At 37.9% G+C, this 18,679-nt stretch overlaps 1 protein-coding gene across 8 annotated transcripts in view; it reads left to right on the top strand.

The window, feature by feature from the left end:
- EXOC1 (exocyst complex component 1) overlaps nucleotides 1-6,520 on the top strand; it is a 58,673-nt gene extending 52,153 nt beyond the window's left edge. For all 8 annotated transcript variants that reach the window (XM_045815860.2, XM_045815859.2, XM_045815858.2 and 5 more), the window contains 3 exons: nucleotides 102-301; nucleotides 3,574-3,768; nucleotides 5,444-6,520. In XM_045815860.2, the coding sequence (XP_045671816.1) occupies nucleotides 102-301; nucleotides 3,574-3,768; nucleotides 5,444-5,596 (548 nt within the window). In that variant the 3' untranslated portion in view covers nucleotides 5,597-6,520. The remainder of the gene's footprint in view (nucleotides 1-101; nucleotides 302-3,573; nucleotides 3,769-5,443) is intronic.
- Nucleotides 6,521-18,679: the final 12,159 nt, after the last annotated feature.

Here is an 18,679-nt window from a genome sequence, read left to right as displayed (position 1 = left end):
TTACTTCTTAAACTTACAAATGAAAAAAAATTGTGTAAATATTTTTATAGCTATATATGATAATACTCACATCAGGATGTTATTTTTTTTTTTTCTTTTAGTGGAGAAAGTAGCAAATGAAAGCCAGAAGACCCCCAGGGATGTAGTTATGATGGAAAATTTTCACCATATTTTTGCAACACTTTCTCGTTTGAAAATCTCATGTCTAGAAGCTGAAAAAAAAGAAGCCAAGCAAAAATACACAGATCACCTTCAGTCTTATGTCATTTACTCTTTAGGACAACCTCTTGAAAAACTAAATGTAAGTATATTTTCATTCAGTATTGTTTTCCTGATTTTAAACCTCTATACATATGTTTACATTTGAAAAACAACAAGACATTCATCCTAATTTGCTCATGTATTGATGTGAAGGATAAGGAAGGAGGGACTGACCCAGTTATCCAAGGTTCCAGTTACTAAGACACTGCTAGATGCTCTGTATGTTATTTCTTTTAATTGTTGTAAACAATGATGTGGGGTAAGGTAGTATCAACCCATTTTACAAATGAAGAAACTGAAAGTAAATGAACTTGCTTGAAGTTACAGTAACTGGCAAGTAGCAAAGCTGAGGGATGAACCCTAGATTAGGCTTTTCCATTATACCAGACTCTCCTATTTCATACCTCACAAATGGCTGATCTTTAACCTTAGTTCAGATGAAGATTTTGAAAACTTTATCAAGATAAAAGGAAAACCAAAAATTGTTTTTTTCATTGTCTTTTTCTTTCCTTTCCTTTCCTTTCCTTTCCTTTCCTGAACTGACTCATTCCCCAGAGAATATTTGATCATTAAAATTAAGAAAGGATGGTTTTGGGGCAGCTGGATGGCTCAGTGGGTTGAGCCTCTGACTTTTGGGTTCAGCTCAGCTCATGATCTCAGGGGTTGTGAGGTCAAGCCCTGCATCAGGCTCTGCACTCAGCAGGAGTCTGCTTGAGGATTCTCTCCCTCTGCCCCTCCCTCTGTGCACTGAATGAATGAATGATTGAATGAATCTATCTTAAAAAAATATATATCTGTTGTCAACAGCAAACACTTAAAAGATATTTAGTCAAATACAGAACCAATTCCTTCTGAAACTTAGGAACAGATATTCCTTTAGGGTAAAAATTCTGTCTCAGACCTAAATCTTATGTGATACTTAACAGCAACATCAGAGCCATTCCCTGTGAAATCAAATTTAAAGCAGAAACATTGCTAGATCCTTTAATATTTAATATTGTTATGGAAGCTCTAGCCAATGCAATAAGACCTGAAACATAAAAGATACAGAAAGGAGAGTCAGCGGGTTACCTGGGTGGCTCAGTCAGTTAAGCATCCGACTCTTGATTTCAGCTCAGGTCATGATCTCAGGGTTATGAGGTCAAGCCCCGACATCGGCATCAGGGTCTATACTGAGAGTAGAGCCTACTTAAGATTGTCTCTCCCTCTCCCTCGGCCCCTCCCCACCCTGCTCGCACGCATATGCTCTCTCTCTCTCTCTAAAGAAAAAGAAAGGAGGGTCAAGATTATAATTACCTATGTATAATAGGTTGAAATTACTGATCTATGATAAAGTAGCAAGATTCAAAATAAATATATAAAAAATCTATGTATTTCCTGTATGTCATAATAACCAATTAAAAGTTTATGTAGAAATGAAAATTTAAAAGCACCAGGAATAGACTTGTCAAAACAATTATTAGCAAAAACATAATAATAGTAATTTAATGAAGAACAAATAGTAATTGCCAACAATATTTTAGAGAAAAATAATGAGAGGGGGTTGGCTTTTCAATATTAGATCATATTGTATAGTGCTCAAGCAAAGGCATGCCAGTCAATAAAACTGCATATTTAAAAAACAAATATAGTTCACAGACAACCAGAGATGAATATTTGTAACAATCCAGTAGTCAGTAATATAAAATATAAAATACCTTTTTAAAATGAGTAAGAAAACACTAAGATCCCAATGTATAAATGGGCAAAGTTTCTGAATGTACTATGAAGCATAGGAAAGCAGATTAACTTCATTTATAGCCAAAGAATTATGAAACAAAAAAATCTTTTTCACTCATCAAAATGCAACAATTTCTTTAAATTGTGTTAATACTGATGATAATATGTTAAATAGCAGTCTCTTGTAGTGTTGACAGAAATATAAATCAATTGAACTTTCCTGGGAAGCAATTAATGTATCTGAAGAATCTTCAGAGATTACTATAACTATACTTCTCAGCTGAGGAATTGTAGTCATAGAAATTTGTGCTGAAAAGTAATCAGTAATGTGGGTAGATAGTTATGTATGAAAGATATTTATGACAACTGTGTTTATAATAAATTTCTTTTAATCTGAGTAGATTTTGCCAACTCTGAAAAAAAGTGAAAAATGTTAAATATCTAATACTGGAGGACTGAATTAGAAATTGTAGTTCAGTCATTAGATAGAATAATATGCAGCCATTAAAATTTATACTTTGGGAAAAACATTGAAATATTACATGGAAAATACAACATACAGTGTTATAATCTCATTTATGTACTCACATCAAAAGACTAGAAGGAGAGGCGCCTGGCTGGCTTAGTCAGTAGAGCATATGACTCTTGATCTTGGGGTTATGAGTTCAAGCCCCACTTTGGCTGTAGAGACTACTTAAAAAAACAGAATCTTAAAAAAAAAAAAGACTAGAAGGAAATTTAAAGTGTTAACAGTGGTTATCTCTGAGTAGTGGAATAGTAGCAGATTGTTATTTTATCCTTTATACTTCTGAATTTAACATAATGAATAAATACTGTTTTATAAGTAGGGTTTTTTAATTTAAGTGATAATAAAAGCAGTGCTTATCCATTATTTCTTTTTTTTTTTACGTTTTTATTTTAGTGGGTTGTGGTTTTTTTTGTAGTTTCAAGTTTTTATTTAAATTCCAGTTAACATACAGTGTAATATTAGTTTTAGGTGTAGAATTAGTGATTCATTACTTACATACAACACCCAGTGCTTATCACAGCAAGTGCCCTCTTTAATACCCATCACCCCTTTAGCCCATCCTCCCACCCATCTCGCCTTCAGCAACCCTCAGTGTGTTCTCTGTAGTTGAGTCTCTTATGGTGGGGGCGCCTGGGTCGCTCAGTCAGGTAAGCGTCTGCCTTCAGCTCAGGTCATGATCCTGGGACCCTGGGATCGAGTTCCAGATTGGGCTTCCTGCTAGGTGGGAGTCTGCTTCTCCCTCTGCCTCTGCTTGGCTCTCCCTCCGTTTGTGTGCTCGTGCGCCCGCTCTCTCTCTCTCTGTCAAATAAAGAAATAAAATCTTAAAAAAAAAAAGTCTTTTATGGTTTGCTTCTTTTCTCCCCCCCCCCCCATTCATTTGTTTCTTCAGTTCCACATATGAGTGAAGTCATATGGTGTTTGTCTCTGACTGACTTATTTCACTTAGCAGAATACTCTCTAGCTCCGTCCACATTGTTGCAAATGGCGAGATTTCATTTTTTTGTTGATGGCTGAGTAATATTCCTTTGTGTATATATACCACATCTTTTTTCATTTCCTTGAAGCATTTCTTTGAAGGTGTGGAAGCTCGAGTAGCACAGGGTATAAGAGAGGAGGAAGTAAGCTATCAACTTGCATTTAACAAACAAGAACTACGTAAAGTCATTAAAGAGTATCCTGGAAAGGAAGTGAAAAAAGGTCTAGATAACCTCTACAAGAAGGTTGATAAACATTTATGCGAAGAGGAAAACTTACTTCAGGTATGCTTAGTTCTATTAACTATCCTAGATTGTACATCTTTACATATATTAGTTTTCTCCAGAAGAGTCCTCTAAAAAGCCTACAGATTTTTCTAATTTTAGTGCAGGAGGATATTTCCATAAAGTACCATAAAGTACAGACCAGACTAATGAGTTGGAATAATAAAAGGAATAATATTTAGAATATGTTTATATGGCTATTCCTGTTTATTTTATATTTCTGCTTTATTGTTTTGAGGCATTAGTTGTTTTGCTTTTGGGGGGTGGGGCAGATTTTTTTAGGCTTTTTTGTTTGTTTGTTTTTTACACTTGAGGGGAATAACTAAATGGAATAGAGTATAGTACAGTGAGTACTGTATATAGAGTATAGTACAGAGCATGGGAGCCAGAGTTAGAAACAGGTTCATAATCTGGCTCCAGATTAAGCTGCATGACTTTGGGCAAGTCACTTAACCTCTCTGAGCCTCAATTTTCTTATTTGAAAAGTGGAAATAATACCTCTCTCATATAGTGGACACTACTATTATTGTCACTGCCATTTTATAGATGAGAAAATCAAAGCTTAGAGAGGTGGAGTAACGTGACCAAGAGACCACAGCTAATGGATGGTAGAGCCAGATTTAAACCCCAAATTAGGCCACTATTGTTTATAAACTGTACTGAAAGGCCCAGAGATGAGTGAGAGTCATTCTGACTTCAGCGTTGTCAACACCTTTATGAGGGCTGTTGCATTTGTGTTTGCCTCTGAAAGTCAGATGGTTACAGATAAAGTGAGAGGAGTGGCAGATAGAAGAAATACCATGAGCTAAAAGATGTAAAGCAAGACGTGTAATACTGTTTAGTAAACAGACTTAAGGTGACAGGAATTTAGGGTTTATAAGATTAAGGGTTTATAAGGAAAAATCCTGGAAGAAAACATTCCCTCATCTGTTGGATAATGATCATGGTCAGAGCACCCACACTCACCAGGTAGTCATGAGACTTAATAGGGTAATACCTATATAAAGCACCTTGTACTGTGCTCATACAGAGTAAGCAGCAATAAATGGCCCCTGTTAGTATTAGCTAGTATGTCACTGTATATGTCAGATTCTGCCTCGGTAGTTGTCTACTGAGTAGTTTCCATGTGCTAAATCATAAATCCTTGGATTATATATAATCCATCTGTCTCATCTTGGTATCCTTCATGGCATCAGGCAATGTTTCGTATCATCAATTTTATATAAATGTTGAAACTTTCATCTGGAATGAAATTTAAGCATTAACTGCTGCATTTCATTTAATTACTAGTCTTAGTTCCATGTATAATTGTGCATATACACATCTCTATTGGATATTGTAATAGATATAATAATAGCTAAAACGTATTGAGTGCTTACCATGTCAAACACTGTACTAAGCACCTTACATACATGCACTCATTTAATCTTCACAAGAAACTTATGAGGAAGGTATCATTGTTACTACCCTGTTTACAGATGAGGAACTTGAGGCCCAGAGCAGTGATGTAACCTACTTAAGGTCACATATCTTGTAAGTAGAAGGAGCAAAGATGCACATTCTTAACCATTACACTCTGCTAAAATCTTAGACTGTATCTTGACATTATTTCTACATACTTGATTATATATTTCCATTCATAATTTAATGACTTTTGTTTTCATTTTTATAATAGGTCGTGTGGCACTCTATGCAAGATGAGTTTATACGTCAGTACAAGCACTTTGAAGGTTTGATAGCTCGCTGTTATCCTGGATCTGGTGTTACAATGGAATTCACTATTCAGGACATTCTAGATTATTGTTCCAGCATTGCACAGTCCCACTAAAAAAGAAGAGATAAATGAAAGAAGTGTCTACTGTTTTATGTATATACATATATACATGTATATATATATGAAAAGGAAAGCAAAGATTTAGGTGCTAGGGAGCCCCTGTTGCTTTAAGTCAACAGAGTGAGTAGGAGGAATGGTTATATACAACTTTCCTTATCTGTGTAACTAATAACATGAGACCTAGCTGTTGCAGGTGGTCACTTGGCCACATGTGCTAACAGGCATTGAAAGGAAAAACAGCAAATTAAGTGTCCCAGAAAGTGACAAAACCATACTTTTGACAAGTTTACTTAATCCATTGTGGTAGAAAAGGTACAACTCCAATAAATGTATCATTTAAATGTTTAAAAATTTTTAAAACTTCTGAAAGAAGAAAAGATAAATGAAAAAAGCACTCTGAGTACACCAGACATTATTCAAAATTGTCAAGTAACTGTTCTGAGAAACCCAGACTTAAAACTTTATGTATTATTAAATGTCAGATAAATGGGTAATACCATACTACAAATATTCAAGAGCAAAAGTACCAATTTATGTAGCAGTTTTATTTGCCCAATAGGTTGTGAACTAACTTAAAACATTTCTCTCATCATAAAATGCCTTTGGCATTTTTCTATGACCGAACAGAAAGTTTTCTTTTATTGCCTAGTTTCTTGTATTTGACAATGGTTATCCTGTGTGTAAGGCATTGGGAGTTCTTCAGTTTTCACTAATTCACTACTGCCTACAAATCATGTAACTACTAAAATATTGTACAGAATTTTTTTCTCCTCTAACTAATGTGTATATGGATAAAGGATCTTGTGATGATCAGTTGTAAACTTAGATTTTGAGAATTATGAGACTCTGTGTGGCAATGAATTTGAAATAAAGAAATTCTCAAAAAAAATTTATAAGGAAAAATCCTGGAAGATTTGATATCATTCTTAGATCTCTTATATGCTATTTTTTATAAAAGCAAATTCTTACCAAAGCAATGTACAAAAATTAATTACATTTATCACAAAACACTTAAAAGTGTAATAAGAATAAAACCGTTTATAATAGCATCAAAAATATTTAGTATTTAGGACAAAATCTAACAAAACATTGTACTAAGGACTGAATTGTGCCTTATCAAAATTCATATGTGGAACCCGTAACCACCACCAACCCCAACAGTGTGACTGTCTTAGAGATAAGGCCTTTAAGGGTGTGATTACAGTTAAAGGAGGTCATAAGGATAGAGCCCTGATCCAACAGAACTGGTGACCTTATAGGAATACACCAGAGCTCTTCGCCTGCCACGTGAGGACACCACAAAAAGGCAACCGTCTGTAGGCCAGAAAGAGAGCTCACAAGAGTCCAACCACACTGGCACCCTCATCTTGGACTTCTAGCCTCCAAAACTGAGAAAATAAATTTCTGTTAGCCCACTCAATCTATGGCATTTTATTATGGCAGCCTGAGCTAATAAAACAAGATATATAAGACCTTTGGGAAGAAAATGATAAAACTATTGAAAGATATTAAAGAAGGCCTAAATAAGTGGAGGACTATTCCATGTGTCTAGATAAGAACACATAACACAGTAGAAATATCAGTTATTCTCAAATTTAAAGATTCAGTACAGATTTCCAATTTCCAGTCCTGTGCACAAGAAACTTGGAAGTCACCTCTCCATTCTAACAAGTGAAAAGCTGAACAACCTGAAAATCAACTCTTAGATCTGTAAGAGTAGTGAGGTCACAGGGCGAACCACGGCCATAATGGGAGAGACCCAACAGGAGAATACAGAGAAGCACGACTTACTGGACCAGAAACCCACAAGCTGAAACATCCACAGGAACCAGTGTCCAGGTAGGAAAAACTGAACTGTAATTGACAAATTGCTTGAGGCTGAGTGGGGGTTAAGTCTGAGATATAACTCCCAGTCATTGGGAGTCTCTTGCATATTTGAGAGTTTTACCTCCTGTAGTTCTACCAGTGAATGTCAGAGAAAAATCCCCTTGTGCTTCCGGCGGGGGGATGAAGAAAGGATCCATTCTGAAATATGGCAGAGTATTCTACTCCTGACAAATTGTGCTCACAGGAGAAACTATTTAACCAGAGCCTAAGTGAACTGGGAGAAGGGAAGTACCCAGTTGGCTCTAGCCAACATGGAGGAAGAGAAATACCCAACTTCAGTCCATTCTATGTCATCTTTTCCCACATAAAGGAGGAAGGAGGACTGAAAAGCACAGGTAAAGTTGTGCCTGGAGGTATAGGCTTACTAAAAGACCTATTCATAGGACTATATAGTTCCTCTCCCCCCACACCCCACCCCCACATTACTAATGGCCTTTTACCTAGCACATCACATCTGGCTATCAAGGAAAAAATTAGAAGACATAATAAAGGCAAAAAAACACGATTTGAAGAGATAAAGCAAGCATCAGAACAAGACTCAGATATGACAGGCTTTTTGGAATTATCAGAGCAACAGTTTAAAATAACTATAATTAATAAGGTAAGTGCTCTAATGGATAAAGTAGAGCGCATGCAAGAACAAATGGGCAACGTAAGCAGAGACGGAAATTCTTTCAAGAAACCCCAAAGGAAATCAGTTATCAAAAGCACTGTAACAGAAATGAAGAATGCCCTTGATGGGCTTATTAGTAGACGGGACACAGCCGAGGAAGGAATCTCTGAGCTTGAGTATATCTCAAACCTAAAAAGTAAAGAGAACAAAGACTAGTAGGGGGAAAAAAACAACAGAATATCTAAGGACTGGAACGACTACAAAAGGTATAACATGCGTGTAATGGGAATACCAGAAGGAGAAGAGAGAAAGGAACTGAAGAAATATTTGAAATGATTGAGAAATTCCGAGTTAGCGTCTGACACCAAACCACAGATCCAGAAAGCTGCTCCAAAAAACAACAAGCAGGATGAATGCCCAAAAAACTACACCTACACATATCATTTTCAAGCCTCAGAAAATGAAAGATGAAAAAAAATTCTGAAAGAAGCCAGAGTAAAAAAAAAAAAAGACTTCAAGAGGAACAAAGATAAGAATTACATTCAACTTCTCAGATAGGGCATCTGGGTGGCTCAGTCGTTAAGCGTCTGCCTTCGGCTCAGGTCATGATCCCAGGGTCCTGGGATCGGGCCCCGTATCAGGCTCTCTGCTCTGCTGGGAGTCTGCTTCTTCCTCTCCCACTCCCCTGCTTGTGTTCCTCTCTTGCTGACTGTCTCTCTCTGTCAAATAAATAAAATCTTAAAAAAAAAAAAGATTACATTCAACTTCTCAGAAACCAGGCCAGCAAGAAGAGAGTGGAGTGAAATATTTAAAGTGTTGAGAGAAAAAAACCCACCCACCTAGAATTCTATACCCTGTGAAATTATCCTTCAAAAGTCAAGGAGAGATGAAGACTTTCTCAGATGAGCAAAAATTGGGAGAATTTGTTGCCAATAGACTTGCTTTTTGCAAGAAATATTAAAAGTACTTCTTGGGGTTCCTGGGTGGCTCAATTGGTTAAGCTTCCAACTCTTGATTTCGGCTCAGGTCATAACTTCAGTGCTGTGAGATTGAGGCCCATGTTGGGCTCTGCACTCAGGGGGGAGTCTGCTTGAGATTCTCTCCCTCTGCTTCTCCCCCCACTCATGTGCTCACTCTTTGTCACTCTCTCTCAAATAAATCTTAAAAAAAAAAAAACAAACTTTGAAGAAAGGAAAAAATAAAATGAGACGAACCCAGAGAGGGAGACAAAACATAAGAGATTCTTAATCATGGGAAACAAACTGAGGGGTGCTGGATGAGAGGGAGGTGGAGGGGTGGGGTAACGGTAATGGACATTAAGGAGAGCACATGATATAATGAGTACTGAGTATCATAAAAGACTGATGAATCACTGACTTCTACCTCTGAAACCAATAATACATTATATGTTAATTAATTGAATTAAAGTAAAAAAATGGAAAAAAAAAACTTTTTTAGAAGGAAAATGGTAGTGAAAATAAGTGAGTTTTAGCTACACACAACAGTGTAGATAAGTACCAGGAAAATAATGTCGGATGAAAAAAAGTCACAGAAGAATGAACACAATATGATTCTATTAATATAGAATTCAAAAACCTTCAAAAGTAAACACTATGTGGTTTAAGTCGCAAATATCGTAAAATAAGAAAAACAAGGGAACGATGGCAAATTCTGGAGAGGTGATTAAGGGGCAGGATGGGAATGGTTCGTATCTGGCAGGTACACATAGGGATTTTTTTTTTTTAAGATTTTATTTATTTGAGATAGCGAGCACGAGCAGGGGGAGCAGCAGGCAGAGGGAGAAGCTGGCTCCCCACTGAGGAGGGAGCCCGACATGGGGCTCAATCCCAGGACCCTGAGATCGTGACCGGAACCAAAGGCAGATGTTTAACCTACTGAACCACCCAGGCAACCAGGTACACATAGGATTTTAAAGGCATATTAAAATATTCTTAAACTGGGCAGTGGGTACATGGATTTTATTGTATCATGATTCTTTATCCCTTACATATACCTTATAAATCTTATTTTGTATCAGTGCAACATTTAACTTAAAGTTTAAATCAGATTTGTATGTGTGCATCTTTATTGATACACAATAAAACCTGAACATTTATAGGTAACAATCTGGGGCCAAAAGAAATCCAGTGACTTGATCAAGGTCCAAGCCAAGTACGAACAGAGCTGATACTCCACAGGACACTAAACTCCCTCTCCAAGTGCTGGCCTTTCATTTTCTCTAGAATAACAGGAATGATATGGATATAAACACACACCACATCCAAGGACAGAACACTGTCTAATAGCTCCACCAGCAGGAAAAAGCAATGGATGACTTCCACCAGCCCCAGTTTTCTGGACCTTAAAGATCTATGCTATGGTTTGCCAGAAGGAACAGACAGAAAGGAACACCGAATTTCTAAACAAAATACTGAAAATGATCATTTAAAGAATAACTAGGTTAAAAAGTACTGAGAAAGTGAAAATAGCTATACCGGGTTGACTATGTAACAGAGCAGTGCCAAAGAAGTAAGATTAGGAATCCTCATAGTTCATCTGCTTTGGGATTCTCTGCACCTGTGCTTTTCACACTTTAATGTACAGATGAAACAAACCGGGATCTTGCGGAAATGCAGATTCTGATTCAACAGGTTTTGTGTGGTCCAAGATTCTGCATTTCTTTTTTCTTCTTCTTCAAATTTTTATTTAAATTCTAGTTAGTTAACATACAGTGTAATCCTGGAGTAGAATTTAGTGATTCATCGCTTACCTCTCACAGCCAGAGCTCGTCATAACAAGATTGTGCATTTCTGACAAGATCCCAAGTAACATCAATGCTGCTGTTCTAAAGGCCACAGTTGGAACTACGAGGCTTTACAGTGTAGAGTTATCTCATGCGTACCGCTGAACGAACCAGGATTACTCGCGCTTTTCTTCCTGGGAAGACAGCTGCCATGAATGCCGTGGTTTGAGAGTTCTGTTTGCTAACTTTGGGGGCGCTGTGCTGTAACGTTCACTCACCTCGATTCCGAAGTGAGTGGAGTACTTGAGTGCGTTTAGGACTAATTCGTGTTTTCAAGAGGATAGGGGAGCAGTCAAAAGGCAGTGGGGTAGACGGAAAGAGGGGAGGAAAATATGAAAAAAGATGGGGAAAGCAGGTATTAGGAGGCAATGGGAGAAAAAGCAAGCAAGACAAAGCAACCCAACCATCCATCTATGAGCAAATTGGTTGTCCAACAATCTTAAGAAAGCAGCTCCTCTGAGATCAGCATCTCAATTAATTTCGCTAGGCTATGCAAGATGGTGGGTCTTTCTAGAAGTTAAATATTTGCCTCTTTGGCTAGAAGAAAGGGTAGTGGAGAAGAAATTAAGAAATTGAAGGGATGTGCCCTAATCTGAATTTTATACTTGTCTCCATTTTATTCTAAACAGCCTTTCCCGATCTTCTTTAAATTACATTGCCCTATAATTCTCTGAGAAGAGCCTATTGTTTTCTTCATGGCATTTACTGCAATTTGAAGCATATTTCTCTTTTTAATTCTTGGTATCTTGTCTCTCCTACTTAGACCTCAAGTTTTATGACTCGGATCAAGACCGTTCTGTTTACAAGTATCCGTCTACCACGTGTAAGTACTTAAGAAACATTGAGTTTAAAAAGTAAAAAGTGAACAAAATAAAAATTATATTAAAAAAGTAAAAAGTGAATAGGTGAAGCCTGAATTGTTAGTTCACTCCTGTTTCTTTACTATCCTCTTCAAAACAGAGCACAGCCGTCTTCTCAAACCAAGTTCCGTTAGGGCAGAGGCTCTGCCTCCTTTGTTCACTGATTGAGCTCAACGCGCCTGAGACGCGGCTTCCCCTGAAGTGCTCGCTAACTAGATGCTGCAGCCCGGTACTAGGGACTGAGTGAAGGAATTACGATAAGGAAACTGACTCACGGGGCGCCTGGGTGGCACAGCGGTTGGGCGTCTGCCTTCGGCTCAGGGCGTGATCCCGGCGTGATCCCGGCGTGATCCCGGCGTGATCCCGGCGTGATCCCGGCGTGATCCCGGCGTGATGGGATCGAGTCCCACACCGGGTTCCTCCGCTCGGAGCCTGCTTCTTCCTCTCGCACTCCCCCTGCTTGTGTTCCCTCTCTCGCTGGCTGTCTCTGTCTCTGTCAGGTAAATAAGTAAAATCCTTTAAAAAAAAAAAAAAAAAAAAGGAAACTGACTCACGAGATTCAGAAAAATTGTGCTCTGCTTAGCTTTTACTTTATACACATAGGGTCTTGCAAATACAGTAGTATAACCTCAACACGTGCTTGATGGATTGAATTCATGGAGGACCTGTTAAAACACAAAACTGAACCAAGTAAATTTGGAGATCTAGTTGGCTTTATTAAATGAATCAGGCAGCATCCTATCCAGCAAGTAGGTAGGGGAGGAGCTCCAAAGGGCTACAGAAAGGGAAAGGTTTTCAAAGGCAGGACAAGGAGGTCACAAATAGGGGGGAAAAAGATTTCATGTGAGGTCACCTTCATTTGGGGACAAAAGAGTTTTAGTAGGTGGATTACCTCATCTCCCTTTGGGGGATGAGGAGGGTCCATGTGACAGATTCCTTATTAGAGCTGACAAGAAAATTTCTGGCTGGTTAAAGGTTATATTCCTGGTGGGGGGGGGGGGGCGGGAGGGAGGGTGTTAAGCCTACAGTTAGGTTATGTATTAAGTCTTGGTTTGCTGACCTGGCCTAGGTGACACCATTTGGGACCTGTGGGTTTTTTTTAACAACCTAAATGAATGATACCTTCTACAGAATTCAGATGTGCTCTTTAGCAGGAGCGTTTTCTAGACCTACTTCTGTAAATTCCTCAGATAGCCACCGTGGACTGTGGGGTCTTCCTATGTTTCCTTGCTAACAGCTCTACTTTTTACATGGCCATCAAAGGCAAAAAATCAAGATGGGCATAAACCGTTGGGTCTCAGCCTGCTATATATTAAAATCACTAGGGAACTGTTTAAAACTGACACCCTATTCCTCAGCCCAGACAAATAAGTAAGAATTTCTGAAAGCGGGGCCCAGGTTTTCTACAAATCTCCTGGGTGATTATAATGGGCAGCCAGGATTGCACTGGCCCAAGGCAGCCGTGACAACCCTGGTCTCCTTTGTCTGTGTTTGGTTTAGAGGTTACGCATCTATGTGACCCAGTTCTGGTAACTGAGCTATAAGAGAAAATCTGCTAGGAAGGCCTAAAAAAGATTTCTACCTTGGTGAGCAGTTTATAAAATATATAGGCTCTTTGGCCTCTACCTCTTCTGTCTTGGTGTGTCACGATATGAGATCATTAGAGCCGCAGTCGGGAAGAGGCACGGCTGACGCAGATGACAGAGCACAAAAGCAAGAGTCTGGGAGCATCTTGGTGGCTCAGTCGGTTGAGCCTCTGGCTCTTGGTTTGGGCTCAGGTCATGATCTCAGGGTCATGGGATCGAGCTCTGCATTGGGCTCTGTGTTTGGTGTGGAGTCTGCTTGTCCCTCTCTCTCTGCTCCTCCCCCTGCTTGCTCACTCTCTTTCTCTCAAATAAATAAATAAATAAAATCATTTAAAAAAAAAAAAAAAGCAAGGGTCTATTTAACTCGGAATCTGCCCAGCCTTCTTGTTACGGGAAATGATTTGATGTCTTCATTGTTTAAGCCACAGTTTTTCTGTGACTTGTATACAATTCCCCTTCTCTTTCTACTTATAATATAACCCTTACTCATTCTTTCATTCGTAAAATGGGTTCATTTACCAAAATTAGACGCATAACAGTTAAGGGCATGAGCTTTGCAATCAGGCAGCCCACGGTTTAAGTCCCAGTCCTATTTACCTGTTACTAGTAGCATGTCTCTCTAAGCTTTGGTACCTCTTCTATAAAAACAGTGGTGCCTACTTTATAATTTCATCATGACAAGTAAGTGAAGTAATACGCAGAAAGCATTTAGCACAGTGCCGGACACTCAGTCAATGATAACCATTGCTGTTACATGCCTACTCTATAGCAGAAGTTTCATCTTATTGCATTAAATTAAAAAAAAAACAAAAACAAAAAGCATACCTATTCCAAATGATATTCAGTAGTGCATTTGATTATTAAATACTACCTCAGAACTTTCCCAGGCACAGTAATCCTAACTTAACATCTTGTTATTCACAATTTATACTTTAGAATCTCCACATACCTCCCTGAGTGTAAGATCTGTAACGGAATAGTGATTTGTTTGTTTTCTAGAAGCATTGTATGCAAAGAAAAACATATTCAATCATAAGTAGTCTGGTTCCATTCATTTGCAAGTAAAATTAGAAGGTGAGATGTGGTAGCAGACACTCTATTGCAGACGAGAAGACTAGTATCCCATTCTATGAATGGTTTTGTGAACTTGATTTTACTATTCAAGAGAAGCATCAAGTCATTATTTTTGCATTAGATGAACTGACACATTAGTTGTATAGTCATGTACCCATTTGGACCTTAGGGCTAAATCGAGAACAGAAGATATGCCTTTGTTTAGGAAGGGAGGATGAGCCTAAAATCTTGTTGGGTTAATATGCAAATGCTCATGTGAGCATTCTGAAGTGGGAGGTATTAGGCTGGTTTCTTGTGTCTAATATGAGAAGAACAGTAGAAGGATTATACTGAGGAATCAAAGAAAAATGTAGATCACTGAATGATATGAGTACATGAATAGCAAATACGTAAAAATAACATGTATAAAACAGTAGAAAGAAGAGGTGCAGTTATTTGCAATTTTGGGGGATTGGGTTTAATTTCTTTAATGGTTATCTATATGTTACCATTAACCATTAGAGTTCTATTCAACATTCATTGCATAATGGATTGAACATAGGGTGAAAAAATTCTTGCCCAAACTTTGACACTAATCTACTGGGTAACTTTAGGCACGTGATTTAACATTTGGGGATCTTGAGAAGCACAATCATGATTCTTTTGTGTTTTGGTAGATGATTTTAATAATGATGTGTGCAGAAAGGTTTGAGAGTTCTTTTGGAAGAAATTTTACTTTGTTTCATTAGAATTCAACATATCTTGCATTTGCCATAATTTTTTTAAAGCCTTTTATCTTTGGATGGTTTTTCTGGCCCAACAGCTCTTATTAGGTTACCTCCCAGGCTTTGCCAAATTGTAACTAAGCCAATATTGATTCTCTGCAACTACTCTGAGCTCAGCACTGACTAGTCAATATTATAGCACTTAGAGAAAGAGGATGTTCTAAAAGAATTTCTAAGTATGGAATAATACAACATTTAATCCAAAACATTATATGCTTTCATAAGAAAAAGTTTAGGCCCTTAAATGTAATTTGAAAAAAAAAATCAAATCTTTAATTTGAAAAAAATATATGTATTAAAATTTACTTATTATAAGTTGTAATTTTGTAAACCAAGTTTACTTTGAATTAACTATAGCTATGAGTGTACTACTTCTAACTTGTGCTCATAATAATTCATTTCCATGTTTGTTTATTCAGGAGGTGTAGTCTGCTATAAGATTGATCAAACCATAAAATTCATCACAGTGAACAGTTCTGTAAGTAGAAGAAAATGAGGGGACAGTTAATAAGAGTATAATAGACTAAGTACTTGGTTACTGATGAAGCCTGTAGTAATTAATGTGCCTCTCCTTTGGGCATTATCCTAAGAAGGGCGATTTCTCTGCTTATTCTCAGGATCCCTCTGCCTGAAAAATCATATTATTCTTCATCAAGGGGTACACAATTTATCAAAATACTCTAGAAACAAATACAACTATTGCCCATTCTGTATCCAGTAGAATCATTCTGGATCCTGGTCACTATCCATCACAGTGCCTGTGCTCTAGAAGGATTAGGCAGATGACTATACTAGTTGGACCAATCAGACTCTCCATCTCTGCCAGGGATCTGAATCTTGGGCAGAGTGACACTTGAGTGGAATGAAGGCCATTGGAGTTAAATTATTCCAATGATCATACCAAAGAGACCATACATAAACATCTTCTCTAAAGATCCCCAGAGTTGTTCCAGTTTCCATTCCTCCCGAGGTCCAGTGGTTCTGTTTTCCACTGATTCTGTGAATCACCCAATATTCTTTCCATATTGAGGGCAGGGAGTGATAGGGAGCACGTCAGTTAGTTTCTGTAGCTTGCAGTCAAAGATCCCTGACTGAAGCAGGCAAAACACATATATACAGAAAATCAAACACACGATATAAGGCAATAAATTATAGATGCCAAGTGAATGATATAGACGGTAAGTGTTGTAATAATTCAGAGGAGCTAGCTATATCTGTGGTCTGATAAAGTCAAGGCAAGGAAGATTTTGTAAAGGAAATGGGACATGTGTCATTGAGTTACTGCCACCTACCCACTGGACAACATCCATGAAGATCGGTGACAGTATAGCGTTGAGCTAAGAGCTCAGACCCTGAAGCCAGAGAGAATGGGGCTCAAGTCCTGGCTCTGTATGGCTATATGATCTTGTTCAAGTAAGTTAGCTTCTTTGTGCCTCGGTATCCTTTATTTGTAAAGTGGAAATACTAGTACTCCTCTCATAGGTTCATTGTAAGGATTAAATCAAATAACGTTTGTAAAATGTTTAGCACAATGCTAATAAGCACTCAATTTTAAAAAGAAATGAATCAATCATGTATTTCTTGGCAATGGTTGAGAAATCAAACTCAGCTCTCTGGAGTGAATGGATGAAATGGAGCAATGTAATTGGTCCAAGAAAATGACAACACATAAAAGGGATCCATTTCTTTTTCCCAGCACCCATCCTACCTCCCTCCACACACACACACACATTTTCTCAGGCTAGAAGGAGTCTCCTCGAGGTCTTTGACTGGGGAGCCATTATCCACTATTCAAAGTCTTTAATAACTTGCTAGTGGTGTTTTATCAGTCCTCAGTAACCCGCAAGATAAGTATTATTGTCACTAATACCCATAGAGAGGTACAATGAGTAAAATATCTTCACTCAAACAATCCAGAAGAGGGGAGCCTGGGTGACTCAGTTGGTTAAGTATCTGCCTTTGGCTCAGGTCATGATCTCAGGGTCCTGGGATTGAGCCCTGAGTCAGCCTTCCTGCTCAGCAGGAGGTCTGCTTCTCCCTTTCCCTCTGCCCCCACCTCCCCCCTTGTGCTCTGTCTCTCTCTCTCTCTCAAATAAATAAATAAAATCTTTTTAAAAGAAGATTAAGAAATTGATTTTTATTAATTTGATGTTTTTCCTAATACATGAAGCCTATGTTCCTTTTATATATGGCCAAAAAAGACTAAGAAGGCAACTATTTTAATATTTCTTTTCATTAGGAAATCTTTCAGAATTTTCAGAGAAAAATTACTTCTGCTTTTCAAAGAGAAAAACTACTGAACTCTAAGCTCCTTGAGGGAGATGTAGGCCAGTGAATAAAATACATTTACAGGTGACATGCCAGAAGTGGGTCGAGGTAAGTAACTGATTCTAGCTGGGACACACTAGGGAGTCTTCGTAAGTCTTCTTGCTTCTACTCTGTATAATTCATTCTCTTCACAGAAACCTAAATAACACTTTAAAACATGAACAAATCACACAGACTTCCTCAATTGTACCTTTTGTCCCAGTTGCTATAACTATGTGACAAATGACCTCAGACTGTTGTGAGGGGAAAAAAACCATTTTTTATGCTCATGAATTCTGTGTGTCAGGAATTCAGAGAGAACACAGCGGAGATGACTTGTCTCAGCTCCATGATGTCTGGAAGCTTAGCTGCTGCACTCAGAGGTTGAGGCTGGAATCATTTGAGGACTCACCCTCTCACCTGACTGGTGGTTGATGCGGGCTGTTGGCCGAGAGCTTCAGTAGCTCTCCACAGGAACTCCTGCAGGTGGTCTCTCTGTGAAGACATTTGCATTTCCTCACATCACGGTCGCTAGGTTCCAAGGGAAAATGTCCAGAGAGAGAGACAGAGTAAAACTGTATCATCCAATCTTCATTATTCAGTATCAGATCTCTAAGCATGATAGGAAGCATTTAAAAGAACACTGTAAATAAATTAATCTCATAATTTAATCTCTGTTCTATTTTAATCAGATGCAATCCTATCGGGAAAGCTCAAAAAATGACTAAGTATCTTAACAAATTTATGTTACAGTAAATTTTTTCTTAGAGACATTTTATGTAATCTATATTATTTGATAATTCATTATTCAATTATTTATTCATTCATCAAGCCTTTTGGGGACCTCTGGTGCTACAGAGGCAAGCTCAAAAAGCTCAGAGTGTGATAGGGGAGATGGACAAGTAAAAAAGATTCAAACAGACACCTTACACTCATTATTATCTTTAGGGAAAAGAGTAAAACAGGGGTCAGGTCAGGGAAAATATTAGAAGTTTCTTGGGGACTTTGACTTTGTAATCTCCCACATTGTTTGAATTCCTCTACAAGCATATACTAATTGATAATTTTGGAACATGGTAAAATGTACATGTTAGTTAATAAGGCTAATATTGTAGAAATTATCAGCATGATATTTCTCTTTTGCTTTTCCTAGCACATATTTTTCCCAGTTTACACAAGACAC

This window comes from Ursus americanus, chromosome 8 (genome assembly GCF_024610735.1).
Source record: "Ursus americanus isolate L20-20 chromosome 8, mUrsAme1.1.p, whole genome shotgun sequence".
Taxonomy (NCBI): Eukaryota; Metazoa; Chordata; class Mammalia; order Carnivora; family Ursidae; genus Ursus; species Ursus americanus.
The sequence above is the reverse complement of the archived record's forward strand: the minus strand, read 5'-3'. Positions and strand labels throughout refer to the sequence as shown.